This window comes from Trachemys scripta, chromosome 1 (genome assembly GCF_013100865.1).
Source record: "Trachemys scripta elegans isolate TJP31775 chromosome 1, CAS_Tse_1.0, whole genome shotgun sequence".
Taxonomy (NCBI): Eukaryota; Metazoa; Chordata; order Testudines; family Emydidae; genus Trachemys; species Trachemys scripta.
In genome coordinates this window covers 210,607,681-210,630,388 of record NC_048298.1, presented here as the reverse complement: position 1 = coordinate 210,630,388, position 22,708 = coordinate 210,607,681, and the positions used below count along the sequence as shown (strand labels likewise).

Sequence of the window (22,708 nt, the reverse complement as noted above, 5' to 3'; positions counted from 1 at the left end):
GGGTTTCGAGCGCTCTCCGGGTGGGGTAGTGGTGTGGGGGGTGGGTGTGGTGGCGCGGCGGTGGGGGGCGCTCTTTTTTTTTTTTTTTTTTTTTTGCTTGGGGCGGGCAAAAAGTTAGAGCCGGCCCTGAGTGTGAGACATCTCCTCTTCAGAGTGGGGGTGTAGGTCACATTCTGTGCTTTGTTGCCCTGCTACTGCAACGCACTGGGCAGGTTCCCCTTTGCAATTTGGCCTGGCTTTGTCAAACTGCCAGCTCCGGTAAGTGGTGTCACTGATTGTGTATTTAAACAATGACAAGTCTGAGCTCCACTTTTTTCTCAAAGGCAATGTTTTGAATGAGCACTGATCTATGCAGCACTCTACACGCTCTGCTGCTAGCAGCAAGCTGAACAGGGAATGAGGTTAGCTTTTGTGTGCTCAGGGGTTCAACTGGCATCAGGGTTAACACAGCCGTGCAACACCTTTTGAAGATTGTGCCGGCTTCCCTGTCCTGCTGTACTTAATTTTGGAATCCAGTACTGCCATTAAAAGAAAACTGTTTGGCCTTCTATAATTGTACCAGCTTGTACTAGCTTTCATCACAAATCCCAAAATGTTAATGGGGAAAGCATAACCTCAGGCTTCTGTGAAATTCCTGATCTTCACTCCCTACAGAGAGCTCATCCTGTGTACACCTGGTTCACACAAGACCCATTCAGACTCTTTTCGATCCCTAGCTGCTGTTATGTCTGACTATGGTTATATTATGGGAGTCACTCTGACAAAAACTCTCAAATATTATTCACTGTAGTGCAGTCACTTGCAATCCACCAGCTTTCATCTAACGGTATTGCCCTTATCTAACGCTAACAAAGTATTACTACATGATATACGTCCTCCCTAAGAGCATAACGTTGCTGTCTGTGGCTATGCTTGAAAAGTTCCTTATGATGCCAAAGATTCTACCAGTTTGCAAACTAGTCTGCACTTAAAACAGGGAATACCCAGGGAACTGGTAGTCTCTCTCAATCCAGTAGTAACTGGTAGTCTCTCTCAATCCACTGTGTGGTTTCCTTTTGTTGTAATTAAAGTAAGATCTGCTGCAAGGGGTTCCTGCCCTTGAGGGATACGTGCCTTTGTTTCCCTTCTTTTTACTCTGTTTTGGGTGTTCCTCTGTTTCTTATGCCTCTTTATTTATATTGGGTCAGTTTGCATATTTATAGCTAAGGCTTTGCTAAACAGAAATTGGTTCAGGGTCAAATTTGTAGAGCTCACGACAAGAGTCAGCATAATCCCAGTCTTTCCTTACCCGGCAATAGATGAGTTGGATTTCTCAGGCTGGATTCTCCATAGCAGTGCAAAGGAAATGGCTGCATAAGGCCAGCAGAGAATTCCACTGTAGGAGGAGAACTCCCTGCTGGCATAGATGTGACAGATCTGGGTCCTGCGCTAGCTGCCCACCCCTATGGTAGGCTGGTAGATGGGTTGGGAAAGGACATATCCAGATGTGGTGAGGCAGAGCTCTGCTACGCTAAATCCTCCACGGGTGGGGGTTCATTCAGATATGTCACACCAGAGACATATCTTAGAGCTTCCTGGCAGCATCTTTTAGTATTGCTGAGGTCTGGGGTGTTACAAACCAGCCACTGGGATCAAGGAATGCAACCTACTAGCTGACACCCTTCCTTCCTGCTTTGAGCAGAGCGCAGGTGCAAGAAAGCCTGGCCCATATTCTCTTATAACTTAATTTGATTTAATGGCACAAAGGGTTTGTGCTGGTGTTTTGCAAAGGATATCACCCATTGTGAGCCAAAATCTGCATTTAGCTTAAAACCGTTTTCACCAAAATGCTCCTCCTACTGACCCGGTTGTTTCCTGTCTGGTCCTTGTAGTAAATCCAATTCAGATTCTCATCAGTCCTGTACTGCACGCTGTATTTTGTCATCCACTCATCCGCATCACAGCGCCCCTGTGTGAGTAGCCCTGAGATAACTTTGACTTCTTTCATGTCAATCTGCAGCCACTGCCCATTGTCTTGAAATTTGGAGAGCCATGCACACCTGTCAGAAACAGGCAAATCAAAGAAAGCAGTACAGGTGTTAGTCCCGGGGGAATCAGACAGGAAAGGAAGGAATGCAAAGGAACTTAACCGTTAAGGGTCAAGGACAAGAATTTTTAAAAGTGACTAGTGATCTATGGTACCTCCATGTTTAAATGCCCAACTGAACGTGGGCAGGTGCTCAGCACTTTCTGAAAATAAGGTGTCTCAGGTTAGGCAGCCAGAAACCGAGGAGCCCAATCACTGGTCATGTTTGAAAATCTTAGCCCAACTAGTTTGGTCCGTGGCAGAACTCCAGTGACTCCAGTGGTACCATAGTCTGGCCCTAAGACTCCAGCTTTTTATTGGAAAATTAACTAGGAATAGACTTGGGGATACAACATTCTCTGAACCAGATTCAGCCCTGGTGTAAGCGGCTGGAAATGCCACTGAATATTTAAGGCACAGTTTGTTCCTCCCGCTTTACTTCATTTCCCCCTTGTTTTTGCTTTGTTACATTAGTATGAAGACTCCTACAACTCTGCATCCTGCTCAGTTGAATGGCTGCACAACACTCATCATTGTGATGCACTTGCAGGGAGGTTTGGCTTACCCAAAACCCTGGCCATTAAGTCGGGCCTTGTTTGCAGTCCATGAAGTATACCAGCCGGTGTACTGCTCGGAATTGGAACAGCTTATCTGGTCGGAAGGAAGCGCTCCTGACTCAAACCCGAGGGGTTTATGATAGGGACACTCTGCAAGAGAAACAAGCAGTTTAATCCAAGGAAAGTCCGGCTGCTTTTATTGACTGGTTTTGTTTGCTCGGCGTGTTTGTGGCATGTGGATTCAAGCTGTTTTCACACGGTCAGCTCTCCTCTGGCAGCACACTGTTAGGACAGACCATAAACAGCAACGTGCGGCATGGATACCTGCGGAGCTACAGGCTTCATTTCACTCCCCTGCCTAGGAGTCTCAGTAACCATAAAAGATGCACTTCAGAACTCATGGGGAGGAGGGGAGGTTCCTTCCCTTTATTTCAACTCTCTGATGCACTGATTTATTTTAACAACTCTTTCTTAGCCTTGCACAGACATTGCACACCACGCCCCCTTTGGAAGGAGGGGTACGTTTACACTGCAAAAGAAGACCTGCTGCAGCAAGTCTCAGAGCCTGGGCTCAACTGACTGGGGCTCCCAGGGCTTGCTCTATGGGGCTAAAAATAGCAGTGGGGATGTTCCGGCTCAGGCTGGAGCCCGGGCTCTGAGATCCTTCCCCCCTCTGGGTCTCACAGCCTTTGTTCCAGCCCAAGCCAGAATACCTACGCTGCTATTTTTAGCCTCGTAGCATGAGCCTGAGTCAGTTGACCCAGGCTCTGATTCTCGCTCCTGCAGGATTTGAGAGACACACCTAAGGTGTATTGGTGGGGCTTCGCTTTCATGAGATTCTTCCTCTGGCCTTGTGGGCTGTTTGCAAGGCCTCCAGTTTTGAGCTATGTATAATGATCCTTTCCCCTTTTCCCCCCTTGCTACTTCTCTACAGCTGCTCTGAGGTTGCCTTCATTTTTCCACTGCAGGATCTCATCCTTCTGGCTAAAATTAAAGTCCCTTTGGAACCAGTAAGGGCGACTCCCAGCTAGCGGAAGGGCTTTAGCGAGGCCAGGTGCGAGCTGACCTGCTTGGGCTGCCTCTGTTCCCCTGCTATGTTGAGGCCAATGGGACTATTTGTGTAAGTAGGTGCTAGGGGCTCCGAATCTAACCCTCTGGGAGCAAAGGGCTGCAATTAGAACTCAAACCTGGCTCTCCCAGGGGCCAGCAGAGCTCACACCAGGAGGGCATGGATCAGCCCATTTACCGTGGGCAGCAGCACTATCCTCTAGAAATGGATTACACCAATTCCAGCCTGTCTGCTCAGCCACCAACCTGGAATTTCCCAAGGTCAGAAGGCCTTGTTGCCCACACGAATAAACTATGAAATAGAAATGAAGAAAGAGGATGTGACAAACAGCCGACACATCATGTTCCAAACTGCAAAGTGGAGCTGAATAGTTAAAATAGCCTTCAGCCTCCAGCTGCTCCCTCCTTCAGCCTCTGGCTGCCCCAGAGATACCCACCCCCCAACTCTTCCTTCCTCCCACTGCCGTTTTTCTCTGCTGCTCTTCTGACAGGAAGACCTTCTCCCTCCCTAGGGAGGAGGGAACAGCTGGGGACTCCCAAGGAATTGGGGAGACTAGCAAGAAGGAAGGGGTCTCTGCGATAGCACTGCTGTTGGGCTTTGAAAGCTTTATTCAGGAAAGAGAATTCTTTATAAAGAAGCCTGTCCTCTCCTCATTCCCACCCATTGTGGGTCTGCACCTCTCAAGACCCCTTTCCTATCCACTGCAGCTCCCTCCCTGGCCCCCTACCTCTGCTCACTGACTGCTTCCTGCAAAGAAAGGGAAGGCACATTGGGAGTCAGGGAGGCGGCTGGGATTGGGAACAGGAAAAGAGTGGAAGAAGCGCCTGATTTGACTTGCGTGGCTGAAAGAGGGAGCCAAGCCCTTTGTTGGCATGTGGCTCTCTGTATTCAGCATTCCTTCCTGGGAACTGATAAATCTGGAAAACTGGGGCATGACGGACACGTTTTTAAAATGAAAAGGCCAGATCCTCAGCTAGTGTCAATGGGAGAGCTCCGTTAAGCTTTTAATCATCATTGACGTTTCTGAGTCTTCTGCTGGGTGTGGCCATTTTGTAAACATACCATGTGACACCATCTGAGATAATGGTAGGGCCACGTGCAATCCCAGTGCATGAGAATGTGAACCGGTTTTCAGACTGCTTCCATATGGAGTTAACAACTCTACAAGTAAAGTAATATTTAACAGCTGGACATGTTGTTTAAATATAATATACAAATGATCTTCTCGGGATGATTAGTGGTTCAACAAGAATCCAACTGGCTGCCAGAGCCACTAAGGGCGGCAATGCACATTTATTATTAAAACTTTATTTTCAAATATGGAACATGCTGCTTCCCTTTTGTAATTCCAATCTGCTGGGCTCTGCAAAGTGCCTCATTTTCCATTAAGCAATTTTTTTGAGAGGTCTAGTTATGTGTCCAGAGAAACCAAAGGAAGATGCTAAGAAGCTTCCACCAGGAATTGGCTGAGCAAATTCCTATAACCTAGGCACTTAATTACCATACTTTATCCCCCACAGTCATTCATATTACACAAGCTAATTTGTCTCCTATGGTAGCTACCAATGCAAATTTCACCGACCTGGCCTAGTTTTCAAAAATAAACAAATCTGTTTTCTTGTGTAAAGCTGAGATCGTGGACAGGAAATCTTCCTTTCTGGATGGCATTTGAAAGCCCAGTATAACCCCTTAACAACAAATCTGTGTCCAACTTTATAAGGCCTCCCAGAGCATAATTGGACTCTAGTCCCTATAGTACTTTTCCTACAGTTACTGTAGAGCAGTGCACACGTAAGTTCAATATCTCATTAACATATTTTTCTGTTAAAAACAAGTAGCTGCCATCCCTCCTTCCTCCAGGCAAGGAAATACCAGCCTAGAAAAGCTTGTGGAGGATAACTGCAAACATGAACTGCTTTAAATTCCAAAACTACGTTGTTAAGCATGTTGTGACAGACTTTTCTGCTCTAGCTTTGGGAGCCCTTAGTGAATTGAGTTAAAGGATCTTTGGGCTCCACTGTATTAAATGAATAGTAGTGTGTATTATCATAGGCCAGCTGGGATTGATTGTCAGGGTGGGAGGTTGTGAAGCTGTGGGGACTCAAAAGACTATATTGAAAATGTGACAGACAAGCCTGGACTGTTGGGACAATATGTGTGAAGTGGATTTCCTGTGGAATACCTGGGAAGAGATGAATGAAATTCCAAACCTCCAGTTATACAAACAACCCCCAGCCTTCTGAAACTATGCCCTGAGGAGAAGGTAATTGTCTATGAATCACTTGTTACATGTGTGACACACACACACCCTCCGGAATGCCTCAGTGCCAACTGGCAGAAGGGTCCCCCATACTTTAACTGACATCAGGCCTGACACACTCATTGCTCCAAAAAGTTATTGTCACAATGTATCTCTCAAAGGAAAAAAGCATTGCAGGGTGTATGTCCAGACTGTCTATAAAAAGTTTACAGATGTGTGCTGGAAATATGTTCTTAAAATGTATTTGGGAGGCAGTGCATGACCCCAGCCTGCCCTAGACAAAGTAATGTGTATGGACCTGTCTGACCTGCTTGGTTAGACAGAGGACAATAGAAAGACATTTCCATGTAAGATGAACAAAGCCATCAAGCTAGAGGAGTAGGGAAGAATCTGCACCCAGGAATACTTCCTGGCTCTTGAAACAGGACAACAGACTTTGGGTAATATGGCGGGAGCAGGCAAAGAGACATTTTAGGGACCCATCACTGAGGGGATGATAGGGCATAGGACCCTTTGAGCTTATGAAAGCCAGACCCTCTTGACCTGAAAGGCAAGATACGCTGGTAATTTGACATAAAGCTGCTTAAAACATAAGAAAACTGCTTAGGCAAAGATTGTAATGTGCTTAAATGACGTTTGTCACTAGAAAGGGTGTTGTGTTTTATTTGTAAACCGGTCTTTTATTCGTGCTTAGTATCACTTAAGTCTCTGTTCTTTGTTTGTTTTATTATAAAACCCATCTTGATGCTGTGTGTTAATGGTAGAGGGTGAGTCCTCAACTAACCTAACAGGCTGGTGCATACGCTGTCCCTTTGGAGGCAGATAACTTAATAACTTCTGTGTGTGTCCAGCGAGAGGGACTGGGCACTGCTGGGAGACATCTCTGGGGAACTCGGGTTCGCTGATTATTACCTGCCAGGCAAGGTGTGGACTGGCTGAGTGCTGAGGAGTTTGCTGGCAAGGCAAACAGGTGGGTGTGTCATGGGATTGACACACAGTTTAGCAGTGAAGCTCACTCCTGCTAAGGCAGAGTGGTAACACAGTGGCTCGCAGTTTTGGGTGTCCTGAGTGAGAAGTCATACCATGAAGCCAAGATTAAAGGCCCAAGCTGTGTAAAGGAAAGGCTGAACTATTCATGGGTGTTCTGGTTCTGAATCTGAGACAGTTATGAACTTGGGGGAAACCCAGTTGTGGGTTTTGAAGGACTGACGGGTACCAGAGCCTGGGGCTGGAGCTGGGGTGATCTCAGGTGTGTAAGTTCTTGAATTGTTTTCAGTATGTTTTCTCTGTAATGATTTCACCATAAGAATGAATGTGTGTACTTGGGAAGAGCTGTGGCAATGTGTAACTGCTGACAATTGCACTATTTATAGCCTTTGGAGAGAAAGCCAAGTGCAGATGCTGGCCTGTGTAGTCAGTCTGGCTTCTGGGGATATTGCAGTGTAGGCAGGGGGCTGTGCAGCCTGGAAAAACCCTGCTCAGGAGTGAGAGATGTGGGTCTCTACTGAACAGAGGTGATGGCTGACGAGTGGGTGCCTTCAGGGAGCACTGAGGGGGAATATGCATGCAGTTGCCCTGACCTATGATATATATGGTGGCAGCATGCGTGAGCTCCATGGCAGTGTAAATTGCCATTCGTGCCAACTGCAGTGAAAGCAAGCAGCACAGAAGGGGGACAGCACAGAGTAAAGGTTTATAGTCTTCTCGGGGAAAAGAACAGCAAAAAAGAGAGAGAGAGGTGAAAATGAGTTACGAACAGCTGAAGAAAGGTCAGCTGCTTGAGCTCTGCAGAGAAAGGCAGCTCAGCACTGAGGCGCAGACAAAGACACAGCTCGTCGACTTGCTGGATTCTCGAGATCAGAAAAGGAACGATGGTCCAGGTCTTCAGGGAACATCTGGCCCACTGGCAGAGGGGCCAGCAGGCCTTGGAGATCTTGGAGCCAACTCCCTGGAGGGAAGCTGGGAAGAGGCTTGCATCACTGCAACTGGGAATTTGGACAGGTCCACAGGTGGACCAAGAGAGGATACAGCTGGAGAGGGACCAGCAGCATAAAGACCAGCAGCAACAGTCGCAGCACCAGGAAGAATAGAAGAAGCACCAGCGCCAACATAAGGGGAGTGAGGAGAGGAAAAGAATCAACATCTGCAGAAGATGGAGGCTGTGCCAGTGAAACCCTAATCTGATAGGTGAAGCCAGACCCCATGTACCTGGCCCGGTGGGTGGCACAGACTCCAAATTACTTTGGGGGGAGGGGTGACATGGATGTGTTTCTCAATCATAGAATATCCGGGTTAGAAGGGACCTTAGGAGGTCATCTAGTCCAACCCCCTGCTCAAAGCAGGACCAATCCCCAAACAGATTTTTGCCCCAGATCCCTAAATGGCCCCCTCAAGGATTGAGCTCACAACCCTGGGTTTAGCTGGCCAATGCTCAACCCACTGAGCAATCCCTCCCCCCAGATACTTTTGAAATTGTTGAGTTGAACGGGGGGTGGGGCAGGAGGCCATGATACGGTATCTGGTTCCACTACTGCCAGGGACAAAGGCTGTGGACATTTTCACCCTTATGGACAGAGGGGTCTCTAAACTTTTGCAACAATCTCTAAAGTAACCCCTGATGTGTATAGGAGAAGATTTCAGGGAGTTCAGAAATAAAGGGTATATGAACTATGCTGAGGTTTCAACTCAAATTAGGCGTTGTAACCATGTGGCTCCTTCCTGGGCACCTCCTCCTGGCCTCAGGGAAGTCCTGCCAGTGGCCCCTCACCTCAGTTTCCCTTTTGATTCCCCAGTAACTATACAAATTTATCTTCTGGTCAATCAACATAGTTTATTAACTAAACGTAGTGCAAACAGTCTCTAATAAAAAACAGTCCATATCACCCCACTGCATGTAATTCTGATGATCTAGCTTCATTCTCACCATACCCAGTGTCTTCTGCCACACCTCTGTCCCGCTGCCAGGACAGCCATCCCAGCGAGAGTGCAATCCTCCACAGCATCTCTGCTGGGGGATAATCTTTACCCAGGGAGCAATCCCACACTCCCCCTGGCCTTCTCGTGGTTATTCTGGGCCCAGTTGTCTGGCCCTGGAGAGGTCAGTGGGTAAGCCCCTCTGTGACTTCCCTGTCTGGCCCTTGGCTCCGGCTCTCTAGCTTAGAGCCAGCAGGCATCTCCCTCTGCTGCTTCTGCCTTTAGCCTTCTCCAGCCCTCCTGCTCTGGCTTAGGGATGCCAGAAAACCTCTCTTGCTGCTCTCCTGCCTTCAGCCTTCTCTCAGGAACCAACATCTCTCTCACTCTGGCAACTCTCCCCTCCTGACTGACTCAGTCTGCTCTGAATCGCTAGATCTTGCTCACCAGACCTCTTAGGGGATGTCTTATACTGAAGTGCAAGCCCAGGCTTAGTAGAACTTGAGCTCACAAACCCTAGGTTTGTTAACCTAGGACTTGAGCATCTACACTCATTTGTAACCCAAGGTTAGGAATTATTGAACTCTGAATCTCAGCCTGGTGCTCCTGCGCCTACACTGTGGGTCCTAGTCCAACCACCCATATCCCAGACTTCCAAGCATCTTCCCAAAATGCGGCCACTGTATCCCTTAGCCTTTGGTGCAGAGTGGGAAAACTTGACTGTCCCACAAACTTGCCTGTCCGGAGCACAAAGAAAGTCACCTGTGGGACTGTGGGATACTTTTGGTGGACTCCCAGAGCGCGAGTCCAGTGGGGCTGCATCTACATTGCAAAGCAATAGGGCTTGAACCCAGGGTTCTGGCTTGATTCAGGCTCGGAATCTCTACCCTGTGAGGTGCTGGGAGCCTGGATTCGAGCCCTAGGTTAGCGCAGTGTGTGTGTAGATGGAAGGTAAGTTAGGCTTGAGCCTGAGTGATTACACTGCAGTGTAAACATATCCTTATAGCTCCCAGGTACTGTCCTGCCCTCTTAATGGGCCAAATTGGAGCATGTGGACTGGAACAGGAGAACTGAGCCCAATTTCATTCAAAGGGGGAACTGGTTTGGCGATTTCCATGGTCAGTGAGGTTTACAATTAATGGGTTTAGAACAATTCCATAAACTCTGCCACCCTGAGCTCAAATCAGAGCTAAAACAAAGATCCTAGAGATGTCACGTTAGTGGGGCAACTGGCAGACCAATATGTGGATAGTCGGCCTGGGTTTGATAGGAAACCTAATAGGGATGGAACGGAATCAGAGGACAGGGATCAGGCCCAAGCCAAAGTCCATGCTAAGGGGGGAGGGAAACCTCCTTCAAGGAACCCTGGGATGGGTGGGGAGAAGTGGTGTGGTGAGCCGAGTCGCTTTGCCAGGGATTGCCCTCTCCGCCCAAAGAGGGCCAGGGCAGGGTTGGAAAGGCCGGGTGCAGCCCAACCTCACAGAGTTCACTGTGTGACTGATTCTTCAGAGGGAGGGAATCACACAGCCCATCTGCCAATGACGTATAGTGTTCATGCTGAGCCAGTCACTCCCCAGACCACTGTCTGTGTGTCCTGTGTCCCCCTCTGGGCACAGAAGATCCATCCAATCACGAGCGGGAGCAAAAGGGGGTAGGTAACGGGGAGACATTCATTGGATGGAGAGACACTGGGGTTGCTAAAACTATAGGTAAGCCCCATGTGGTGATACCCCACCAAATGCTCCCAGGGTGTGAAAAGTGGGTTACGGTTCCTGCTGTAAAAGCCTTCGCTCTATCTACAGCACAGATTTGTATAGAGACCTAGAAAGCGTTGGGGTGCTGGCTATATGACTGTTGTCAGATACTCTGTATTCTTTGCTTTTGGGGAATGATATTCTGGCTTTGAAGGCAGAAGGGGTAAAATCACCTTCCCGTGCCCCCAGTTAACTCCAGACCTGCAAAGGACTGTGTTAGCCAAAATGCAAATGGGGAAGCTGACAGTGAGGAGGCGGGGTACATCACCTCTGCCAGTATCCAATAGGAATCAAGTTACTTCCCCAGTGTAGGCAGAGAAATACCTGAGGAGAAGGAGGGTGAGACAGCCTTATACTGCAGGGGAGTGACAAGAACCACTGTTTTGCAAGGACATTCTCCTAGTACAAAAGCCCTGGCCAGGGAAATAAGCTCTCTGCCTACCCTTACCAAGGATGTAGAGGCAGTCCAGAGGCTGGAGATGGCAGGGTCTCCAGCCAAAACAGGGACACTGAGGCAGGTGCAGTGCACTGCCAAAGCCTATGGCACCCACCCAAGGGTGGGAATGTCCAAGTAAAGTCTATGATAGCTGCTTGGGAGATGACAAAGGGAGCTACAGTATCTGACTGCTTGATGGTCTTGGTGGGGGGGCGGGGCAGGGAGAGGAAATTCTGCTTGACTGTGTGTGGGAAACAGCCCCCCCTCTCCTCTCCCCCTCCCCCACTGGGGTGGGGGATTGATAGTCCTTCCCCATATATGGTCCTTCCCCTCCCCTCCCCTCCCTTCCCTTCCCTATGTGTTGCACAAACTTTGCCTTTTTTTATGACATCAAAAGAAAAGAAATCAAAAGAAAATGGAAATTAGCTTTCATTTCAGGGCTGATGTGACCCACTGGCAGGAGTTAACCCATCTAGTGGATTTATAGCAGTCTGTCTTCTTGTGATTAGTTTACAACATAACCAGCTTTTCCACAGCATTAAAATAAGTTGTTCCCTTTGTGTAAGAAACCGCAAACTGAGACTGGACTTAAATGGCCCCAGACATTTACTACTTGGCAGGCTTATCATGAACGTGATGGATGGAAGACAGAACAATTTTACTTTTAGTAACACTAATCCGTAGATCACCCAGCCATAATACAATTAAGAGGTCACCTTCGGCTCTGGAAGACTGTCACAGACAGAGAACTACTCAACAGATGTCTGAAGGCTGCCAGGAACAGCCAGTTAATTTATTTAATGTTGTTATCATTGATCTTAAGAAAACTCTTAAAGTGGTTATTAGAATGGCTACTCCCACGATAGTTAAGCTTGTGAGAGGCAACATTGCAAAGGCATAAAAAGACCGACTGGGATAGCAGAGTGACAGGTCTACTGCTATTTGAGTGTGTTTTGTGCACAAACTGGCACAAGCTAAGTGGTTGCCATTAAAACCTTTAAATTTTGCTAGGGAATATTGTAGTAATATTAATTACTTGCAGAGTTGTTTGTAAAGATTTTAATGGAGCCCACTGTGTATCACTATTGCTCCCTTGAATGCTAGCCCTCATGGGCCTGATTGTCCACTGCCTTGCACATTTTGTGGTCATTTATATCTGGGCAAAGTGAGGCTAAAGCTCTGCTGTCTGAGAGGGTAGTGTTTGCCAGATACGTTGAGAACCTTTTGTGCAGATGTGAATGGCTCCATGAAGTGCAGCGCATGGAGAATTAGGCTCATTATAAATTCTTTGCAGTTACATTATGCAAATTCTGTGTTTGTTCATTTGAACCCAGGGACTGAACTGAGGGGGGTTGATGTGGGGGTGGCTGGACTGATGGCTGTGCTGAACTGGGGTTGCGGTTGATGGAGATGGCGGGGGGGAGGTGACCTGAGGGACAGGATTAATTGCTGGGCATGGGATGGATAGATGTGAGGTGACAGCTTCTGCAGCAGGGGTCAAAATCACCTTATCCAATATATTTGAGAGAGTGGGAAAGACTAACTGTCTCAGACCCACACCCTTGGGGTGGATAGGGGAAGTTCAACAACAACAAAAAAGAGACCAAAAATACAATATAGTCTTCTTTCTACAATTTTCATTATTTTGGGGCCAATCTCATGATTTTGAGAGGGTTTGACTCATGATTTTTGATCTCTTGAGGCTGGCAATGCTGCATTCTAATTAAAATATTAGAATGTTGTAATAGCAAAGCACATGCAAAATGGTTTATGAAATGGCTAACTGATAGATCTCAAACAGGAGTTGTCAGAGGGGGCTCATCATTGAAAAGAAGTGTTTCTACCCAGGATTGGCAGAGATCACTACTAGGCCTGATGCTGTCCAACACTTTCAGCGATAAGCTAAAAGTAAATATAAAATCACTGCTGATAAAATTTGCATTTGACACAAACGTTGCCAGCGTGGTAAACAATGATGTGGACAGAGCAATCCTACAGAGCAATATGGATCGCTTGATAAACTGGGATCACTGATACACAATACATTGTAATACAGCCAAATGCAGAATAAAGTCCAGACCTGTAATATATGTACTTGGTGCTTTAATAGGACCAGTTTCACAAAGCTAAAAACAATTATGAGGCAGATTATCTGGGAGAAAGAATTTAATCAGAAAAATGTGAATGATAATTTGGAATCATTTAAGAACACCTTACTAGATGCCCCAAAAAGCAATTCCACAATTGAGGAAGAAGGCCATACTGGTTAAAAAACACCACCCTTGGGTTTAGAAGAGAAGGGAAGGGAAGTCAGCTGTTTAAAAAAAAATGCAACAAATAGAAAAATGGGGAAGTTGATAGTAATGAATATAAATCAGAAGTTAGGAATTGTTATGCAAGGAGGCACAAGGAGAAATCTATGGCTAGCAGAGTTAAGGCCAATAAGAAGAAGTTTTTTAAATATATCAAAAGAGCCCTGACCACAATATTGGTCCATTACTACATGGGAATTGTAGAATTATCAGTAATAATGCAGAAAGGCAGATGTGTTCAATAAATATTTGTGTTCTGTATTTGGGGAAAAAACAGATACTAGATCCTCATTATATGGTGATGATAACACTCTTTCCATTCCACTAGTATCTCTCGAGGCTGTTAAACAGCAGCTACTAACATAACACATTTTTAAATCAGCAGGTCCAGATAATTTGCATCAAAGAGTTGGCTGAGGACCTTACTGAATCATTAATGTTAATTTTCAATAAGTCTTGGAGCACTGGGGAAATTCCAGAAGCTTGGAAGGAAGCTAAAGCTGTGCCAATTTTTAAGAAGGGTAAGTGGGATGACCACAATAATTATAGGTCTGTCAGCCTGACATCAATCCCAGGCAAGATAATGGAGTGGTTGATACAGGCCTCGATTAATAAAGAATTAAAAGAAAATAATGTAATTAATGCAAATCAACATGGGTTTATGGAAAACAGATCCTGTCAAACTGCTTCATATTTTTTAGATGAGATTACAAATTTGATAAAGGTAATACAGTTGATGTAATATACTTAGATTTCTGTAATGTGTTTGACTTGGTACTGCACAACATTTTGATTAAAAGTATAGAATGATATAAAATTAACATGACACACATTAAATGGATTTAAAACTAGCTAACTGATAAGACTCAAAATATATCTGTAAATAGGGAATCGTCATTGAGCATGTGTGTTTCCAGTGGCATCTCACAATGATTGGTTCTTGGCCCTATGCTATTTAACATTTTATTAAGGACTTCGAAGAAAACATTAAATTATCACTGATCAAGTTTGCAGATGAAACAAAAATTGGGGCATTGGTAAATAACGAAGAAGATAGGACGCTGATTCACTCAATCTGGATCATTTGGTTAACTGGGTACAAGCAAACAATATGCATTTTAACAGAGCTACGTGTGAATGTACAAATCTAGGAACAAAGAGTGTAGGCTATATTTACAGGGTGGGGGACTCCATCCTGAGAAGCAGTGACTCTGAAAAAGATCTGGGGGTTGTGGTAGATAATCAGCTGAACATGAACTCCCAGTGTGATGCTATGGCCAAAGGAGTTAATGTGATCCTGGGATGCATAAACGGGAAATTTGAGTAGGAGTAGAGACATTATTTTACCTCTATCTTTGGCATGACTGCAATGATTGCTGGAATAGTGCGTCCAGTTCTGGTGCCCGCAATTCAAGAAGGTTGTTGATAAATTGGAAAGGGTTCAGAGAAAACCTGCCTTATAGTGATGGACTCAAAGAGCTCAGTCTATTTAGCTTAACCAGGAGAAGTTTAAGGAGTCACTTGATTACACTGTATAAGTACCAACATGGGGAACAAATATTTAATAATGGGCTCTTCAGTCAAGCAGAGCAAAGTATAACATAATCCAAAGACTGAAAGTTCTACTCAGATTGGAAATAAGGTGTAAATTTTAACAGTGAGAACACTTAACCATTAGAACAATTTACCTGTGGTCATAGTGGATTCTCCATCACTGACAATTTTAAATCACAATTGGATGTTTATCTAAAAGATCTGCTCTAGGAATTATTTCTGGGAAAGTTCTTTGGCCCATGTTACACAGGAGGTCAGATTACATGATTACAGTGGTCCCTTCTGGCCTTGGATTCTATAAAACGTTATACATCTAAGGAATACAGGCAATACCAGAATGGGGGTTGAAGTGGACAAGCAACTCAACATAATCTCCCAGAGCAATGCTTCAGCAAAAAAGGCTAATGCAATCCTTGAATGCATAAACAGGGGAATAGGGAGTTGGAACAGCCATAGGATTTTACCTCTGTATACAGCATTGGTGAGATCAATACTGAAATATTGTGTACAGTTCTGATGTCCACAGTATAAAAAGGATGTTGAAAAATTAGAGAGGGTGTGGGAAAGAGCCACAAAACTTGGAGGGCTGGAGAAAATGCCTTACAGTGAGAGACTTAAAGAGCTCAATCTGTTAAGCTTGTCAAAAACAAGACTAAGAGGTGACTTGAATACTAGGGAGAAAATAGCGGGTACTAAAGGATTAATGATAACCTAGCAGAGAAATATCCACCCACATATCTACACCAGCAACACCATCACAGGACCTAACCAGATCAGATACAACATCACCGGCTCATTCACCTGCAGGTCCACCAACGTTATATATGCCATCATGTGCCAGCAATGCCCCTCTGCTATGTACATTGGCCAAACTGGGCAGTCACTAGGCAAGAGGATAAATGGACACAAGTCAGATATCAGGAATGGCAATATACAAAAACCTGTAGGAGAACACTTCAACCTCCCTGGCCACACAATAGCAGATGTAAAGGTAGCCATCTTACAGCAAAAAAACTTCAGGACCAGACTCCAAAGAGAAACTGCTGAGCTCCAGTTCATTTGCAAATTTGACACCATCAGATCAGGATTAAACAAAGACTATGAATGGCTATCCATCTACAGAAACAGTAGTTCACACTGCTCCCTTGGTGTTCACACCTCAACTGCTAGCAGAGCACCTCACCCTCCCTGATTGAACTAACCTCATTATCTCCATACTGATTTATACCTGCCTCTGGAAATTTCCATTACTTGCGTCTGATGAAGTGGGCATTCACTCAAGATAGCTTCTGCTCTAATACTTCTGTTAGTCTTAAAGGTGCCACAGGACCCTCTGTTTCTTTTTACAGATTCAGACTAACACGGCTACCCCTCTGATACTAGCAGAGAAAGGTATAACAAGAACCAGTGGCTGGTAACTGTAGCAGATAAATTTGAATTAGAAATAAGGCCCAATTTTTTTTTACAGTGAGGCTGATTAACCACCGTCCACTGGAACAAACTACCAAGGGGAGTGGTGGATTTTCCAGCTCTTGAGTCTTCAAATCAAGCCTGGATGCCTTTGATGCACATCTGGAAGACATGTTAGGCCTTTTCTACACTATGGGGGGAGATAGATCTAAGTTACACATACGCAACTTCAGCTACAGGCCTTTTCCTTTACATACTCATTAATTTCCATTCTTAACCGCTTTACAGAGCTAGTCCTCAACACCATAGCCCTGTGGAGACACTGGCTGAAAAAAGGCAGAACTTAAAGAATTCTAATCCTTCACGTGGGATATTTTAGACCTCATCAACACAGGCAATATGCCTCAATTCCAGCATTGACAGCTGCTGGGAGCTTGGGTGACTTCACCAGGGCCAGCCCCAAAGGAGAAATTCTGGCTCCGATACCCCATAGACATCCTGAGCTAGCTTTAATCTAGCAACTGCGAGCACCAATAGCAGTGAAGCTAGGCAGCACAGGCTTCCCCATGGGCTGTACAAAGCTGCCCAGGACAAGCTCTGTTCGCCAGTGGCTAGATTGGGCTGAAGCCCCTGCTGCCATGGCTTCACTGCTACTGGTACTCACGCTAGCTAAATCAAAGCTAGCTCAGGTATGGCTGCAGTCACACCCCCTTACTGCAGTGTAGGCAACCCCTCAGAGGTTCAGCATGAGTGCTGCCTTATGACACAAACCACAATAGCACCCACAGCAGTTAGTAACACAGCCAGCTGAGATCTAATACTCTCTTTCTGACCGGTCCCATCATTGATCCAGTACGTTGGGGCTGAGCTGATCATCCAGAATCAGATAGGACCCATTGTGTGCTAAGGGAATAGCAAGTTCAGTCAAAAGCTACAGACCAACAGTACAGGGCAGCATTTTAGGATGTCAGAACAAGTGAAAATAGTGCTGTAAGAAGCTCTAGAGAGAGAGGCAGTGAAGTACATAGCTCATAACTTGGAGAGAAATAATCCCTTACCCGGCATGCACACTAAGCTGTTGGTTCCGGTGGCCCATACTGAGTTGGCACTTCCTTGACAATCACATTTGCAAGCTTTACTGTGCCAGTGCTCCAGTCGGTCATCCTAATGTAATACAAAAGAGACCAACATAGCTGTCATATGCGGTGAGAGGAGACTGGGCCTGATTCTTCAGAGCCTTGCACCTTGTGTAGTCACTTTTCTCTCTCCAGTGTGAGTGCAGAACACTACCATTGTGCTATGGAAGCTCTTCGCTCCTGATTTGCATGGATGTAAAAGATGGCACAAGGCAGTGGAAAAATCAGACCCGCTGTATTTATAGAGATTTGCCAGGAAACTTTATTGTCCCAGGGTCTTTTCACAGTACATGTAAAGCTTTTAGTATGCTACAAAGGCTTGACCCTGCTTTCACTGACGTCAATAAGAGTTTTATCATTCAATGGAAATAGAAATGGTCCCTAAACGAGGAAGTCACAGGAGCTGAGGATGAAATTCATCCCATCACAAACAGCCAGAGAAGACTCATGCACCAAACTTAAGTTTTACTGTGTAGGTGTGAATTTCACCCTAAATAAATAATGCCATCTAATGCTGCAAAGTATTACTCTTGGGGTTCATGAGACTTCCATTAATGTAACCCAAATTTACATATTTTTGTTTATGCATCATGAATATTTAAGAAAGTCTTCCAAACAATCATCTCTGCTAAGGAACCAGTATTCTGAAACTCAGGGCCAGACTGTGCTCTTTATTAAATTGGTATAAATTCAGAGTAACTCAACTGACATCAGTGGAGTTATACTGTTTTGATACACTGGTGCCATTGATATCTGAATCTAGCCCTAACAGAGTATAAATTAGGACCAATTCTCAAAATTGGATGATATATTATGGCATTATTGCATGGGGATTTGTAAGTCAGTGTCTCAAAATTGTGTTAATGTCTTGACCAAGCCTGGGTGATATCAGAAAATTGTGTTTTTTAGAGAATGTATGGTAAGGATGACTGGACAGAATGAACCATAATTAACACTCCTTCCATTCTTGTTAGAGCACAAATAATTTGTGATATTGTAGCTCTGTATGATATTTACAAAGCTAGCTTTGTGCTCTCCCACTCTGAGAACCAGCCTCTACTGGGGATTTTTAATCCCCCAGTAGAAATGTGCACATGGGTGCAAGACTGAGTCTTCACCAATGTGTCTTACTCTGGTAACCTCCTGGAGTAAGTCACACAGATGCAAGCTGTGTTTTGCACTTGTGCAGTATGAGTCTACATTAGGGGTTTGTACCAGTGGAACTGCATCAATGTGGTTACACTGGTGCAAATATCTCTATTCTAGACACGCCCTCAGTGTTGTACTTTTACCAGGAGGTTGCATTCAGATGATCTGGTAACTAATGTCAATGTCAAAGTCAGACTCGAGGCTCACAATTTGTCAGACCACACTGTTTATTAGCAAAAGCGCTCTGCTAATATACCCAGATAATGTGAGTGCCATGCAAGGCCCTAACTACCTTATTTATACAGATAAAAAGGTCGCGAACTTAACAAGATGACAAAGGGAGCAGAACTGATAAGTTTACCAGGGGCTAGACACATGTAACTTATTTCCTTATTAACTCTTACCATCTCCTGTTAATGTCCCACCATCAGCTTAAGTGGACCCATTGTTCAATACCTTAATGTTTCTCTTCCTATCAACTTTATCTCAACATTCCTCATTCCTGCTTAAAGGAACATACAGCATTTCTTTAATCCATTCTACTTTTACAATATAATTCATTCTACTTTCACACTAACAAACAAGTGCAGAAGACCTTCACCCATAATTCATATTTAGGCAGAATAAGCCACAAACACAGGGACTAATCCTGCAGCGTGCTGAGCACCTCCGCTCCCACTAACTGCAGTGGGAGTTCACTGGCTAAGCACAATGCAGAATTTGTCCCAGAGAGTACTTAGATAACAGTCAGATAAGTTTAATGGACTTACCTCACCAGGCGACAATGCCAGCGTGGCTGTGTGGATGAGATAATCAAGCATGGTAGAAAGAATAAAAAGAGAGTTAAGAATCGAAGGTGCTGCAGAGAAAGCCTGCTGTTCTGAAGAGTTAAATATATTTCACACAAGCTGACTTCCAAGTGCTAGCAGAAGGACATGGACTACTGGGCAGGAAGAACACACTAATATATGGGTGAAAACCCAGCCTCACTGAAGTCAATGACAAAACTCCCATTGACTTCAGTGAAGTCAGGATTTCACCCTAAGTATTTGTATCACAATCATTTTGTGTGACTAGAATGAAAGAAAATTAAATTGAAACTGAACCCCACCAATCAATATTATACAGCAGACTTGTTGTTTTCTAGCAGTGGTACCTCAGACAAGACCACTGTGGCCGATAAAGGGAAGATTTATAGTTTTCTAAAATTTTCTGACCTTGTTTATCTTCTGCCTCCCCCTAAACTGTGGCTTCCTCAAGCACTCTTCCTGATTACAGGCCTGCTCCATCTCCCACTGAAATCAGTAGGACTGTCTCTATTGACTTTAATGAGAGTTCAATAGGGCCCTATCAGATTTGCTCGAAATAGAAAAAAGTACCATGTGACTGCTGAAAACCAAACATTACAACTTGAACATCAAATGTCCAGTGTCCAATACCTGCAGTGAACTGGCAAACTGCTAATGATAGAGTCATAGAGTAGAAAAAAAGTGAATAAATTTGAATGAGGAACTAGAAATCTGCAAGCACATGTTCTATGAGCAGTAAAAGAGGCTCTTTCTATCAAATAAATTTCTGTCTGTGAATTGTTCACGGAACTCCAGTTACAGGTTATTCATTCACACTGGGCCATAGCTGAACCTAGCAAGGTTTAAATAATGCTAATAGTTAATAATGTCTTACATGTATATAGCAACTTTCATCACATAATATTCCCAAAATGCTTCACAGTCATAATCAATTGAAATACAAACTATTGACAAGGATCAATTTATCCACTGCTGAAACGTAGACTCCTCTCAGATGTAGCAATGGCTTTGCTAGTATGCATCAACACTCTCAAATGAAGAACACAACAAAGAACACGACAGAAGTGAGAGCTTGAAAACTATACGATGGATTTTTTAAAAAAGTATGCAAAATTTGTTTTAACCTCAGTTCCCTGAGTCAGCATTTCTGATGTCAGCAATTTACAACAATAAACAGAGACAACGCCAGATTTATGTGGAATAGAGGTAAATTTGGGTCTAAAATGAATGATGCACTTTACAATCAGGTACAGCTGAGAGCTGTGCGGGCCACAAGCCCTACCCTACTTCCACTGAATTCAGTGGTACAACTTAAATTGACTATCATTGGAATTTGGATGAGTGCAGGCAAAGAAAAAATGACTAAATGTAAAGTAGAGACCTCTGGATTTTGGCCCTTTGTAAAGAATAAATTCATGATAAAAAAGCTTAATTATGCAATTCAAATGCTTTAACTTTTTTCAGCACAAATGACTGAAATGTAAGTAATATGATCAAGGTAAGAATAGAACATCAAAGTCCCTTCATATTTTGGTTCTAATGATACAGCGTGTTTCATATCCATTTTGTACTGTACTTTACTGCCTTTAATACCGTGAAAATAAATGTTCAGATCAGGTCATTAGCAGCACAGAACATGTTTACACAAATGCTGAGCAGGTGTAGTCAGTTTGGTGCACTTTGGGTCACTGAATTACAGAAATAAAACCAGAGACACTAAATTCTGTCAGCAAACAGACCACACAGTGATTTTAGTTTTTATTTCATTTGGTGGTGTATGCATTTGGGTAAAGCCCAGAGTTCTTACTCCTAACTCAGTAAAAAATACCATTGATTAGAATGAGTAGCTTTGCCTCAGTAAGGAGTAGAAGGTTCAGTCCTTTCTGCTGCATATGACGTCCATTTTGCTAAGCAATGAGGCATGCCTACTTTCCATGAATTGTAGACCTGGGCCTAAATCAAAACCCTAGATCTGAACATCCACAAGCACTGAGGATGTCTGCATTTGATGCCTCACTGGCCACTCTCTAGAATGGGCCAAACCAACCCCCCTGCCAGAGCTAAGAACTCCAAATGTTGGGGGTGTTTAGATCCAGATATAAAGTTGGTGGCTTTGGCCCTATCTAAAGAATGTACTGTTGAGTACCTTCTGACTTGATAATTCTCTAATAACTTATACAAATGGATTATTATACACTCTTTCTATTATTATGGGGCAAATCTTGGACCCTTTGAAGTCAGAGTGAGATTCAGGGAGAACAAAGTTTAGCCTGTGGTGAGTAGTTGGTCAGTTCACAGGTAATTCAAGGACTGTAAAAGCGAGAGCAGAATAAGAAGAAGTTAGGAATTTATTCGAGCTGGTTGGAAATTTTCAAAATTCAAAAGTTTTCAACCAAAATGGGACAATTTTTTTCCAAAATGTTTGCTAAAAAAAAAAATCAAATTTTAAAATTTTTCAGTGAAAAAAGGAATTAGTTTGCAAAAAAAATTGTCACTGTTTTTTGACCAGCTATAGTTTTTTGCTGAAAAATGTTGAAGTCCAGCAATTTTCTGTGAAAAGGGGATAATTTTGTTATGAAAAATGTTCTTGTTTGTTACCAGCTCTAAAATTTACTGTGGAATTAGACACAAAAAAGAAGTGATGCTGATGTCCTACTTCATGTCACATGAATTCTTGTGAAAAGAACCACCACCGCCAGTTTTCTATGTCTATACTGGCTTTATGTTGGGGTGCTGGTGGCTTACGGCCAGTTGCTTGTGGGGCTGTTTTGTGCCATGGCCTCTGGAAGTGCTGTTGCCCTAGAGCTGAACACTGAGCGAATGGGAGGAGTCGGCATGAGGCGCAGCACTAGGATTGGGTTGGGGCTGGGAAAGGGTGGGGCAGAAAAGGAGCAGCCTCAGGAAGGAGAGCTTTTCCTTCCCTGTCCTCATTCCTGCTGGCTCCCAGTGCCCATGCATTTTGCTGTGAGTTGTTGATAGCACCGAGTAGGGCACTGTCCCTCTGACTGAGCAGTCCTGCCCTCCCCGCACTTTTAGCCAGGGGTCGGCAACGTTCGGCACGTGGCTTGCCAGGGGCCGGGCCAGTTTTATTTACCTGCTGACGCGGCAGGTTCGGCCGATCGCGGCCCCCCACTGGCCACGGTTCGCCATCCCGGGCCAATGGGGGCGGCGAGAAGCCGAGGCCAGCACATAGCTCGCCCGCGCAGCTTCTCGCCGCCCCCATTGGCCTGGGACGGCGAACCGCGGTCAGTGTGGGCCGCGATCGGCCGAACCTGCCGCATCAGCAG

General features: G+C 44.7%; 1 protein-coding gene across 1 annotated transcript in view; it reads right to left on the bottom strand.

The window, feature by feature from the left end:
• Window positions 1-19,463, bottom strand: part of RS1 (retinoschisin 1) — a 21,452-nt gene extending 1,989 nt beyond the window's left edge. Inside the window, exons 1-4 of the mRNA XM_034759015.1 lie at window positions 19,383-19,463; window positions 17,386-17,491; window positions 2,631-2,772; window positions 1,844-2,039 (exon numbers count right to left, since the gene is read on the bottom strand). Of these exons, the coding sequence (XP_034614906.1) occupies window positions 1,844-2,039; window positions 2,631-2,772; window positions 17,386-17,491; window positions 19,383-19,433 (495 nt within the window). The 5' untranslated portion in view covers window positions 19,434-19,463. The remainder of the gene's footprint in view (window positions 1-1,843; window positions 2,040-2,630; window positions 2,773-17,385; window positions 17,492-19,382) is intronic.
• Window positions 19,464-22,708: the final 3,245 nt, after the last annotated feature.